The sequence below is a fragment of the Bos mutus genome, chromosome 2 (genome assembly GCF_027580195.1).
Source record: "Bos mutus isolate GX-2022 chromosome 2, NWIPB_WYAK_1.1, whole genome shotgun sequence".
Classification (NCBI taxonomy): domain Eukaryota; kingdom Metazoa; phylum Chordata; class Mammalia; order Artiodactyla; family Bovidae; genus Bos; species Bos mutus.
The window spans coordinates 25,184,521-25,198,251 of NC_091618.1; the positions used below are offsets into that span (position 1 = coordinate 25,184,521).

At 44.0% G+C, this 13,731-nt stretch overlaps 1 protein-coding gene across 2 annotated transcripts in view; it reads right to left on the bottom strand.

Annotated features, from left to right (window-relative positions):
- SGPP2 (sphingosine-1-phosphate phosphatase 2) overlaps nt 1-13,731 on the bottom strand; it is a 145,391-nt gene that overhangs the window by 32,946 nt on the left and 98,714 nt on the right. The window contains exons 3-4 of one of the 2 annotated variants that reach the window (XM_005887476.3): nt 10,424-10,603; nt 7,128-7,217 (exon numbers count right to left, since the gene is read on the bottom strand). In XM_005887476.3, the coding sequence (XP_005887538.1) occupies nt 7,128-7,217; nt 10,424-10,603 (270 nt within the window). The remainder of the gene's footprint in view (nt 1-7,127; nt 7,218-10,423; nt 10,604-13,731) is intronic. The other variant, XM_070385981.1, reaches the window with a different exon arrangement.

Here is a 13,731-nt window from a genome sequence, read left to right on the forward strand (position 1 = left end):
AGTTAGAAGACCTAAAATCCATTCTGTGTAAGTTGATTAATTTCAGGCATTACAAACATAGAACAATCAGCCTTCCTGAACTTCTCTCGTCCTTTCCCCACAAATACAACATCCCAGTTTTTGAGTCTGAAACAGTAGGAAAATGCAATGATGTCAACGTACAAAGCACACCACTGGTGCTTTGCCTGTTTTCATCTTCTGGCAACAGACTCCAGAGAAAGGTTCCTCTGACATGCTAACTCTACTCATCACTACCAGTCACAGTCCTTGCTCACACAGGCGGACTCCTGACCCACTCGTCCAGTCACACCCCCTTGCATCCCCTTGGACAGTGTTTGGTGCAGCAAAAGGCTAATAATCCAGGCTAGGCCAATTAGACACTTTTTCTGAAAGTCTTCCCACTGCAGTCCTTTCAGGAGTAAAACAGAAAGAGTTTAAGCCCCGAGTCTAGACTTAGAGGGAAGGCAACCCAAAAGGATGGATCTACCATGTGGAAAAGATACAGAGATGACTTTGGGAAAAAGGGAGGTAAAGTGAAGATCCAGTAAAGATCTATCCCCTGGGCCCCACTCTCCTAGTGGCCACCTGCACCTCTGCCCTTCCTATGTTATACGCTGTGGTTATAAAAACCATTTCCTTTCAAGCTTATACAAGTTTGAGTTGGTTTCTATTTGTATTCAAGGCATCCTGCCTCATGCACATGGTGACCACTTGAGTTTGGGCATTCTCGATTATGGTCAACTTACTGGTTGTTTTTCCAGTTCTTGCTCTTTGGGGACTGTCTTTGCAGCCCACAGGGGTGGCTTTTGGGGCCCTCTTTCTGCTTTGTTCCTGCTTTGAACCTGTTCCCCTGGCCAGGTTCCCAAGTCCCAGGGTAATGCCCAGTTCAATCAGTTTCATCTCTTCAAGTGAAGGCCTGGATCTGAGAGAGAAGCTGTTGGGAGCTGGGTTCTGTGCACAGAGGCACTCTACAGGAAGAGGAAGACACATGTGAGGCTTGGTTGTTCAGTCCCATCTGTGTTGGATTCCATGGGCTACCCCATCTTTCCAAAATATTCTACCCTCTCCCCTGCCCCTTCAGCTGGCTGTAACTGATTTACTTTCTAAACCAAGAGAACATGAAATTATACACTAAAAAATTATTTCTGTAAACCATTGCTGAGGATACATCTTACTATGGGAAATGTAAGATTTTAATAAAAATCAGCTTGGGCGAAAAAGAACAGCCAGCTTAGAGGTCCCCAGGTGTGGGACAAGAATGTCACCAGGGCCCCTGTGTTTTATTTCCATGTTTTGCCATAAATAGTTTTAGTAAGTAAGTGTTAGTTGCTTAGTTGTGTCCGACTCTGCATATATCTGTCTAGGGGATTCTCTAGGCAAGAATGCTGGAGTGGGTTGCCATTCCCTTCTCCGGGGACCTTTCCAATCCAAGGATTGAATCTGGGTCTCCTGCATTGCAGAGGGATTCTCTACCATCTGAGCCATGAGGGAAGCCCGTAGATAGTGCTGCCTTCTCTCAAAGGTCAGTTGCCCAAAGCCCCCTTTGGGGACTACCTGTGTCATTCTTCACATTAAGTAGGAGCTTTAGAAATGTCTCCATGCATGGAAGGACATCATCACATTTGGAAAGAGTATCCAGGCAGTGGTGTAAGGACAGCTCTATGACATCTTTAAGAGTCAGAACTAATTTGACTTGGTGACTACCTGACTGGTGGGTGTGAGGAGCGAGGGTGGTGCTCTAGTTTCTTACTCAGGCGTCCTGGCAGAAGGAAGCTGTGCCACAGCTGGTCTGGCTAGATGGCAACACGTGTGGGTTCAGTGCCTCCCCATGCTTCACTTGGGCTTGCCCAAGAGTCAGCTGAGCCCGTCCAGAAGCCTTGACGTAACAGCAGACCACTCATCTCTGACAGGAAGGATGTCTTAATGGGCAAGAGAAGCAAATGACTGCGCTCCATGAACTATTCCTCCCCTTGATGCATGGAGAACCTTTTTTTTTAAAGTATGTTAAATTATTTTTAATCATCAACAGTTTCAATTATTGCACTTGACATGTAGTTCAGTTCAGTCACTCAGTCGTGTCCGACTCTTTATGATCCCATGGACTGCAGCACGCCAGGCTTCCCTGTCCATCACCAACTCCTGGAGCTTGCTCAAACTCATGTCCATCGAGTCAGTGATGCTATCCAACCATCTCATCCTCTGTCATCCCCTTCTCCTTCTGCCTTCAATCTTTCCCAGCATCAGGGTCTTTTCCAGTGAGTCTAACTCAATGAAACTATGAGCCATGCCATGTAGGGCCACCCAAGACGGATGCGTCATGGTGGAGGGTTCTGACGAAATGTGGTCTACTGGAGAAGGGAATGGCAAACCACTTCAGTAGTCTTACCTTGAGAATCCCATGAACAGTATGAAAAGGCAAAAAGATATGACACCAAAAGAGGACATATAGACACTTGACAAAGCATCAAGAAACAAAGCTTAAATAGTAGTTTTAGCAGGAAAAAATCAGTCTTTGGTCACCAAAAAATAGTTTTATGGATTCCTTGCCATCGCTCAAAATACACTGTTCCCAGTCTACTCAGAAGCTACTATCTATAAAACACTATTACAAGGGGAAGGACAGAAAGTTTCCCGTGTAATGTCACCAAATTTTCTGAAATTAATTTTTATTGGAGTAGAGTTGCTTTACAATGCTGTGTTAGTTTCTGCTCTACAGCAAAGTGATTCAGCTGTATGAATACATATTATCACCTTGTTTTTGGACTTCCTGCCCGCTTAAGTCACTACGAGCGGAGGAGAGCCATTTATAGGAGGCTGGCAGCCTCCTGGATGACCTGTGTGCTGTGACCCTCCAAGCCCGGTGTGATCAGAGCCATTCAGGCAGGGGACACAGTCGGTGCCTATGCAGCACTGTCCCCACCTCCCTCTCTTGTTCAGGCTTGTGCCCGTGCCCAGTTCTAAAGGACAGTCTCGTCAATGGCTCTCAACCCTGGCTGCACATTAAGACCAACCAAGGAGCTTTGAAAAAACACCAATGCATAGGACTGTATCTTTCACTATGGTTAAACACACACACACACACACAACATAAAATTTGTCATCTTAACCATTTCAAAGCATACAGTTCAGTGGTATTAAGAACATTTACATTGTTGCCCAACCATCACTGCTATCCACCTGCAGAACTTTTTCATCACCCTAAACTAAAACTCTGTACCCCATTAACAATAACTCCCCATTCTTCCTCTCATCCTTCATGCTCTGGCGACCACCTTTACCTTTACATTCTGTGGGAATCCCAGGTGGCACTAGCGATAAAGAACCTGCGTGCCAATGCAGGAGATATAAGACAGCCAGGTTCGATCCCTGGGTCAGGAAGGGCGTGGCAACCCGCTTCAGTATTCTTACCTGGAAAGTTCCATGGACAGAGGAGCCTGGCAGGCTATAATTCATGGATTCGCAAAGAGTTGGACATGACTTTACTTTCTGACTTTCTGAATTCTACTCTAAGGACATCATACATGCACAATCATATTGTATTTCTCTTTGGTGACTGGTTTGTTTCACTTAGCATGATGTCTTCAAGTTTCTTCCATGCTGTAGCATGTGTCAGAATTTCCTTCCTTTTCAAGGCTGAATAATATTCCATTGTACGTATGAACCACAGATTATTTATCCATTCATCCGTCAGTGGACATGTGGGTGGCTTTCACCTTTTGGCTACTGTAAATAATGCTGCTGCTGTAAATCTGGGTGTCCAAATATTTTTGAAAAGTTTTCCATGGGATTTGAATGTGTAGCCAAGGTTGAGAACCACTAGTCTGTGGCTGTTCCTGGAGAACGTGAGGGGTCCAGGGGGGAGGCATGCCACCAGGCAGGCCTGGCCTGATTTAGCTGTTCGAGCTAATTATAACACTCATTAGAGCCAGTAACGGAGAAGGCAATGGAACCCCACTCCAGTGTTCTTGCCTGGAACATGGACAGAGGATCCTGGTGGGCTGCCGTCTCTGGGGTCGCATAGAGTCAGACACAACTGAAGTGACTTAGCAGCAGCAGCAGCAGCAGTAGAGCCAGTAATCAGAAGCTCATATGTTTGACTCCATCAACAGACTTAGACACTTGGACGGTGGTGTACATTTTATTTTCCAGATCTAGCTCCAAGCCTGTAGCCTGCAGAAGCTTACTAGTGTTAGTCACTAAGTCATGTTGGACTCTTTGCAACCCCATGGACTATCGTCTGCCAGACTCCTCTGTCCATGGGATTTTCCAGGCAAGAATACTAGAGTGGGTTGCCATTTCCTTCTCCAGGGGATCTTCTCAATCCAAGGATTGAACCCGGGTCTCCCGCATTGCAGGCAGACCCTTTACCATCGGAGCCAAGAAGCTTACTAAGTTGCTGCTAAATAGAGAAGACAGCAAATCCATAATTCAACTCTATCTTTCTATTAAAAACATCTGCTTTTGCTAAGAGAAATTATGTATCATCCTACCCTGGGTCATGGGCTTCCTAGGTAAAGTGGGCCATGGGCTCAGTGGTAAAGAATCCACCTGTAAGGTAGTAGACTTGGGTTCCATACCTGGGTCAGGAAGATCCCCTGGAGAAGGGAATGGCAACCCACTCTAGTATTCTTGCCTGGAGAATCTCGTGGACAGAGGAGGCTGGTGGGCTAAAGTCTATGTGGTGGCAAAAGAGTTGGACACAACTGAGTGTGTGTGTTCATGCCTGGATCATGCCTCTAGCCCTGGAGCCTGACTTGGATCTGGGCCTGAGTCAGGGTCTCAAATCTCTTATTTTTTGGCCCATTGTGTAGCACATGGGATCTTAGTTTTCCAGACAGAGATGGATCCCACGTCCCCTGCATTGGCAGCATGGAGTCTTAACCACTGGACTGACAGAGAAGCCCAGGATCTCTGAACTTTAGGAGACAAAACTATTCAAGTGAAGGATGTCCCTGGACTCCAATGGTGGTGCAGAATGGGGGTGGGAGGAATAGTTGTGACTACGCAAAGTGTTAGACATGACTGAGCGACTGAGCACACACGCACACACATATACCCCTTGTTCTAGTTTCTCCTAGGACAGATTTTCTGAAATGGGTGGGGGGACCCATTCCTCGAATCTCAGAGAGAGGCCTTAACGATCTTCCCCGCAGATTTGTGCTTCTCCATCCCCCAACCTACTTTCAGACCTAAAGACAGACATGTAGCTGGATTCTTATTGAATCCAGGGTTTTCTGTACCCTCTATTCATGTCTGCAGCCCCACAGTCTCCTGTTTACTTTGGGTTTAATTTTAACCTGAGTTCCTAAGATCGCTTTTTAATAAAACCTATGGAAATTAAAAAGTTGCCCCAGATAAAAGAAATACTCAAACACCCAAGAGAGTTCTGCTTTGTTCCATATTCAAGCCTGTGGACGCATTTGGAGAGAACCCCTTTATGATGAGGTGCAGTGGTGTAGCAAATTGAGAATGCACTCCTCCCCTTTTCCCCTGAAGTCTTAGAAGCCACGCGACACACTGTGCGGAGGGACAGGAACAGCAGGGACCTGTCTTGGTAGGTAGATAATAAGCCTGACCCCTAACTGTTGTGTCATATTTTCACACCGCTTGCATCCTAGGCTGCACTCCAGGACCAGCATGGTGCAAAGTCAGCAAGGTCACACACAGGCAGTTTATCTCAAACTGGTATGTTTTGTTCATCATGGAAAATTTCAGCATTGATTTTGATTTTTTTTTTTTTAATGTATTGCCTGAGCATCATTTCTCTTGATTCGAGAGTTGTTTGGCACCTCTTCGATTTCCTGCCTTCCTGGCCTCACCCTGGGTTCGGCCCTGATTCCACTCAGGTCCCCACTTTCCTTGGAGTTAGAATTTGTTTTGTTTTGAGAGGAAAGCATGGGGCTTCCCTGGTGGTCCAGTGGTTGTGAATCCACCTGCCAATGCAGGAGACAGGGGTTCGATCCCTGGTCCAGGAAGATCCCACCTGCCGCAGAGCAACTAAGCCTGTGTGCCACAACTATTGAACCCTTGTGCCTTAGAGCCTGTGCTCCGCAACAAGAGAGTAGCCCCCCACCTGCTCATTGCCACTAGAGAAATCCCATGTGCAGCAACAAAGACTGAACACAGGCAAAAATTAATCAAATTTTTTTTTTTTTAAAGAAGAAAGCATGATGGTACCGCTCTCTGAATCCCATGCAGCCATAAACTCCTGGACTCTGGGTTTATTTTCCTTCCCATTCTCTGCTTCTGCCCATTTTGACAAACCCTCTCCCTAAATCTGTTCCCCTCTGTGGCTTCTGTCCTTCCATCCCCCACCTCTGGATGACCAAGGTCAGGCAGAAGAGGAGAAACAAGAAGGCCAGTGAAGGCTGGCCTTTCCCTCTGAGGCCTTATGCTAACCCAATTGTTGAGCTTCATGTGGAGAGTAACACAATTAGCAAGGGCCTAGTCCTTTTTAAAGAAATCTATCACCAATTACCATGATAAATAGTGCCCATGGTAAGCCATGGCCAGCATTATGCTCTGGAACTCCTAGGCAGATGGCTGGCACACTAGGAAATAGAATTGAGTCATTTCAACTGAGCTAACTGTGGCAGCTCTGAAAAAAATTCCTAATATGGTTAAAAAAAAAAAAAAAGTAGACAGCTGTTTAAATGCAAACCCCTATGGAAGGAAGCAAGCCCATGATGCTGGGCTCTTTTGACCTGGTGGGACTCCTACCCTGCAAAGGCAGCTAAGACCCCTGAATTTCAGAACCATTTCTGTGAGGACCTAAGTAAAGAACTTCATCCATCACTCAACATCCCTGACCCTGGATATGTTTCTGCACTGCCTGCTTCATCATCAGTAAACCAGCATGTAAACAAATTACCTGGATCTTCATTGCTGTTCTAGCCAGTCTAACCCAGACCAGCCTACTTGATAGTATCTTAATGATTCATTACTACTATTATACATGTGCCTTAAGATAATCATTTCCTAATTCACTTGCCTGATGGGAAATAAAATTATAGCCTTCACTGGCCTTCTTATGAAATGCAAATAGCTTTATAAACATACAGTGTGAAGAACACACTGGCCACACTCCTATTCAGATATCACCCCAAGACTCGCCCACAAAGCCTTACCAGGACCGTGTGCATCCCAGTGTAAAGTCGGCTGAGACCCACCAACGTGGAGAACACCACAGCCATCATCAGTCCCAAAACAAAGGGATACTGCAGGGGAGGAAGAGAAAACAAGGCATCAGTTCAGGTTCAGACACACACAGCTTGATGTTGTAGAAGGCAAGGGGTTTCTGATCCATTAACTCCTAGTCTCAATCTCATATTTCTTAGGCCAGCAGTTTGATGATCTAAAATCACTCAAAAAAATGGGAAAACTAAGGAAAGAGAAGGAGAAAATGCCTAGGAATGTAATTCTGGAAGGAAGCTTCACAACATATTGACCTGCAAATGAGACACACTGGAACTTGACCATAGCTATTGTGCTGAAAGTTTTAGTGGAGTAAATGATTTTTTATTTCTGCTGCTGCTGCGTTGCTTCAGTCGTGTCTGACTCTGTGCGACCCCAGAGACGGCAGCCCACCAGGCTCCCCCGTCCCTGGGATTCTCCAGGCAAGAACACTTGAGTAGGTTGCCATTTCCTTCTCCAATGCATGAAAGGAAAAGTGAAAGTGAGGTCTCTCAGTCGTGTCCGACTCTTAGTGACTGCATGGACTGCAGCCGACCAGGCTCCTCCATCCATGGGATTCTCCAGGCAAGAGTACTGGAGTGGGGTGCCATCGCTATTTCTACCTATACTTAAAATTTGTGAAATATACAGTATTTCCAAGAGGCAAGGTATATGGACGGTACTATAATTTTACAAAGTCCAACCAGGTACCTTCCCAAGATGTGCTGTGAAGATAAAGCTTGGCAACAACTGGCTTCATAGGGAAGTCTGGGAACAGCAATGCCAAGCTAAGACTGGCATATCTGTACATATGTCAAGGCAAAAGTCTAGACTTCACTGAATCTTGACATTTGTGGATGAATAATGAAAACAGTTGGAGGAATCTGGCTAATGATAAGTCATATAAGGCACACACAGATATGCTGATGAACTAGATATAGAGATATAATTCAGTTGCTTCAAGTACTAATGTCTGTGGTCTTCCATGGTGCTAAGAATTAAGATGATACAGAACTGTCTATATTATGTGAAGTACTTTACGGTCACTCTTCACACACCTTATGAAGTACAGTCTATCGTTAGCCCCAGTCTACAAATGAGGAAACCCTTAACCTTGATAATAAGTTGCATTAGTCCTGAGCTTTTGCACAAAGATGGTTGCCCATCAATCCCATTTGATCCTCCCAACAGAAGCCAAGGCTCAGAGAGGTGCAGTGACTTGACCTCAGTAACACAGTCAGCAGTGACACAGTCTGAACGAGGAACCACATCTTCTGAGTCCAAGTCAACATGTGCTTTCCAATGTAACATCTGAGTACAGTGATATAGGGTTGTACCGCTTTTCTGAAGATTTATCATTAACTGGGTCTCTGATTTTAATTGAAAAAGTATTAAAAATGGAATAAGCTAATGCAGTCACAATTTAGAGGTTGGGTATTAGCCTAAATACGTATTTAAAGGAATAAACCCATTTTTAGGGCTATTCACGAATAAACAACCAAACTAGCTAAATATATTTATCATTAAAAATCAAATAGAAAAAGAAGTCCATAACAACTCAGGCCTTAAGAAAATTGTTTCATCATATGAGCTGTAAAGAAGTTTTTAAGAAGATCCAGGTGGCCTTGAAATAAGCATAAAAATGACTGTTGTTGCTTTCCTGCAGTCAGCCCCACTTGCTGCTTTTTTCCTAAGAGAAGCAAGTTCACAGGCTTCTCTGGATGCTGACAGCTCCCAGTGATGGGGCCAGTGATGGGAGCACTATGTCCTTCTGGGACAGATGGTATGGGGGCAGTACAACATAGCTCAGAAGTCTGCATCCAATAAACTCCAACAGTATTGGGGAGCTAAGACATTTTTTTTTTTTTTTTAAATCCTGGCATGATGTTTAAGTTGGCTAAGATCAAGAGTGGTATGGGGGCTTCCCAGGTGGAACAGTGGTAAAGAATTCGCCTGCCAATGTAAGAGACGCAAGAGATACAGCTTCCATCCCTGGGTCAGGAAGATCCCCTGGAGTAGGAAATGGCAACCCACTCCAGTATTCTTGCCTGCAGAATCCCATGGACAGAGGAGCCTGGTGGGCCACAGTCCATGGGGTCACAAGAGTCAGACATGACTGAACACACAGTCAGATATAATCCTATACCTGTCCCTTTCCCATTTAGGAGACTGAGGTCTAATCCCAGGTGCCCAAATAGAAAACCAGGTGGGTCAGGACCTGACACTAATCTTGTTCTCTCTCAAACCCAAAACAAGCCTCCCGTGTTATCTACAACCTGAAACATGGAATGCCTCTGGGTTTTTGGTGTAAAGAGGGCAGGAGAAGCAATGCTGCCATTTACACAGGAGACTGCTAGTGTTAGCAAAATCTAAATTTTCCAACAGGCAAAAGATACAATTTCTGAAATTAAGCACCAAAATAGAGCAAAAGTTCTCAGATAGGAAAAATAAATCTCCATTAAAGTAGTAATATAACTTTTATGTATTTTTCAGCCGTGCTGGGTGGCTTCTGGGATCTTAGTTCCCCGATCAGGGATTGCACCTAGGCACCAAGGTTTTAACCACTGGACCACCATGAAATTCCCAATAGTATATAACTTTGAAAAGGTCTTGCTACAACTGGCATTTAAGCAGATAATAAGTGAAATTCTATTTTCAACACTTATTAATCTCCTGTCATTTAGACAAGCTTTCTAGAAAATGTGGACTGATTATTTCTAATAGTTGAGCCCCAAGAAAGGGCAGATGCATCTTTGGGAGCTAATTTGAGCCCAGATTCTATTTCACCCTGGGCCCTGGGATATCGAGCTTGAGGATTTGGTGAAATCATCTCCACCCTGGAGAGTCATCTACTAGGATCATCAGCCCCTCGTATCTCTTGTAAACAGAGGATGCAGGCAGCGACTTAAGAGCCATCTGGTCAAGTAGCTCAGGGTGAAAATGCTTCCAGAAGGGGTAGACCGCACAGCCTGGTGATGCTTGTTTTACTCTTATTATCAATGGTGCCCACTTTCACTCTTGGGCATAACCTGCTTTGGACACTAAATCATATGGTCACTTCATTAATAAAGAAATCATCACTGTTCAATAAGTGTTCCCCCATCTTTACTTCATAAGTTTCATTGTCCTTCAGAAAAAAAAAAAAAGGCAAGACCCCTGAAGAAAAACCCCTCTTTGCCCTGAAGTCCTGAAGCAAAACCCCTCCTTGCTCCCTCTGGTGTTAAACAGTGAAGAAGAGTCACTGTCTCACCTGGTACCTGTCCATGGTAGAGATAAGGAGGGTGAAGGAGATGGCCGTGGCTGCCATGGCGTGGGTGGACGGCATCCCATATTCAGCCATCACTCTCTTCTCGAGTTTCACGACAGGAGGGGAGAAGGGGCGGGGCCACTTCAAGATCTCTTTGGTTACCTGGCCAATATACATCACCAGCTGCAAAACCAAAGGATGGAAGTAAGTCTAACCAAACAAGCGAAATAATAAAACTCCTGGATTCTGTGAATTTATTTCGAGGTTTCCTGTTGTTTGGCTGAAATCACCTTTCTCTCTGATCCAGTTGCTCGTTGGGGAAGTCTTGTAGGATGATGTTTTCATTGTTTGAAAAGAGAAACAGGCCTTCTGGATTCCAGAGGGTCACTGGGCAACCAAGACGTGACACTAACACATCTTACTTTGGTCATATAGTTAACAAACATTTAGATAGCCTAGCACTGGTCTAAGAGCTTTACAGATACTAACTCAATCCAAAAACAACTGTAGAATGCAGACCCATTTTACAGAGGGTAAGGTATAAATCCTCGCATATAGTTAGTAAGTGGTAAAGACTTATTGGATTGAAATCCAGGGAGTTTGGCCTCAAAATATGTGCCTTAAAACTACCACAGTAATACTTCAGGGATGGTCCTGGACTAAGATAACCTAACATTCATATCAGACAGTCTTTATTTTCAAGTTTTAACCAGAAAAGTGACTGTTCTTATGGAACTTTTGGCTTAAAATTTTTTGAGTACCACTTTTATTTCTGATATATGTAGGCAAGATACTGGATACAATTTAATGTTATCCAGTAATCGAGAGCATCATACAATAAATGGTGGGACTACTTTCAACCCTAAAACAAACACAATTCAGTCTGGAATTTTTTTCAATTGATTTTTCTTTTTTCCCACAATGCCCTTAATGTAAAAAATCCATTTCTCTTTCTCCCTTAAAGCACAACGTAAAAATCAGAATCGATTTCCATACCCTCCCAAGACACATAGGACTGTTAAGAACAGACTCAGTTACTATGCCAGAGAGCTTCACATCACAAGTTTCAAAATCTGTTTCGAAAGAGAAGAGCAACCTGCTTACTTAAGTTTCTGCATATGCAACTCCAAGTGCAGCCTGAGGACAGAGAGCATCCACACCCCCTGAGGGCTGTTGTACAGGCTCCCACCTGTACCTGGGGGATTAGAACCCTCATTTTCACAAGGCTCCTGGGTGGTTGCTGTGCACATGAGAATTTGAGCATGGCTTTTCACTGTAGTCTTGCACTTTCTCATGGGCTTTAATTATAAACCTCCTCATCTTACCATGACTGTATTGATCTTACTAGAGCTTTATTTAGCTCATGATGGCTGGAATTACTTTGCTTTGGAACAAAACCCATGAAAGAGTATTTCAAAATACTTTGGGTTACTCAGCCAGATTGCTTTAGAGTTTCCGATATTCTGGTGCTTTCTTTTAACTCATCTTGCTGTTGAATTCTGAGCATTGCTCCAGTGCACTCAGTATCCTCCAGAAGGCGCTGCATATGTTTTCTTTTTTTTGCTTGGCTGCCACTTTGCTCTGGGTTAAAAATCAAGAACCACTGCCTGTGCACAGCAGGCCAAATCCACAGGCTTTAAAGCCTCAGTGACAATCACTCCAAATTCCGTAGCTGCGATTTCTAATCAGACTTTGAAACTTAACCCCTTTAACATCCCCTTCTTACCAGAAACGACTGTCTTGGAAACCAGCTAACTCTTCTATGTTTCTGCCTTCCTCCTGTGAGCCCGATACCTGCATTAGACTATTTTCTGGGGAGTTGAAAAACTTGCAGATACTATTGACTACTAAGAATTTCTCCAAAGATGTTTGAATATATTTCTCAATCCTGTCCCTTTGTCGCTAATCAATATCAATAAAATATTACAGGCATAATGACTAACTCTAGTTCACTCAAAAATACTTAGAATCCTCAGAGAGGAAACATTAAAATTCTAAGAGTGAAGACAGACAAGATGACCCTCATTCAGACAAAATTTAATTTCCTTGAAGTTCATGAGCTTCTTTGATTTCATTTATCTTTTGCCTTCTCTGTCCGAAGGTTGTTTTTAAGAATGCGGGCAATTGTTCATTTTATTTAAAAGTATTCTCTTAGCAACACAATTGTTTCTGATCAATAAATTACAAATAGCAATTATTGTAATGGCAGTGCTCTTTGAATAAGAGCAAATGAGGTGATGTTTTTCAAGTTGTAGGGAAAAAGCACCACTCTCAGGATGACCAACCCTGTCTCTGCCTTTTCATTCATTACAGAAAATCAATGAGGTACCCAGGCCTGTATTGGGGCCCCATCCTTGAGGGGGGAAAACCATCACACAGAGGATCTCACCATAATGCAAATATGCTTTGAAAAAAAAATCATCCACAGAATTCTATGGGTATATATATATATATATGTAGAAGTCGACTTTGGTGCAACCTGGGGGAACCAGGAGTCCTGGGGCTGAATGTTAAAAGGAAGACTGTTTAACTAAGGTGAGGCATAGACAGAGAAGCATCCAGGTGGCAAGAATAGGATGAGCAAAGACTTAAAAAAGTGATGTTGGGTGGAGCTCCTAGGTAGTTAGGACCAGTGGCATTTTTTGTAATATTTATTTTTATTTATTTGGCTGCACCAGGGTCCTCAGTCGCAGCCTGCGGGATCCAGTTCCCTGACCGAGGCTGAACCCAGGCACCCTGCATTGGGAGCATGAAGTCTTAGCCACTGGAGCATCAGGGAAGTTCCCAGTGGAGTTTAAACTGTGAGACACACCGTGTATTACAAGGGCTGAGACTAAAGGAACTGACCATATGAGGTGTTGCAGAGGAGGGGGAGCCTGGAACTTCCATACAGCACAGAAGAAGGTGCAAAATGATACAACCACTATGGAAAAACAGTTCGGCAGTTTTTTAAAAAGCTAAAACAAATGATTGCCATAGGACCCAGCCACGCCAATCCTAGGTATTTACCCACAAGGAGTGAAAGCATAAGTCATACAAAGATTTGTCCATGGATGTTGATGGCAGCTTCTTTAACAGCTCTAAATTGCAAACAACCCAATTTCCATTGTGGAATGATCATGCAATTGAATTGTTGTTATTTAGTCACTAAGTTGTGTCTGACTCTTTTGAGATTCCCATGGACTGTAGCCCACCAGGATCCTCTGTCCATAGGATTCTCCAAGCAAGAATACTGGAGTGGGTTGCCATTTCTTCCTCCAGGGGATCTTCTCAACCCAGGGATCAAACCCACATCTCCTGCACTGGATTCT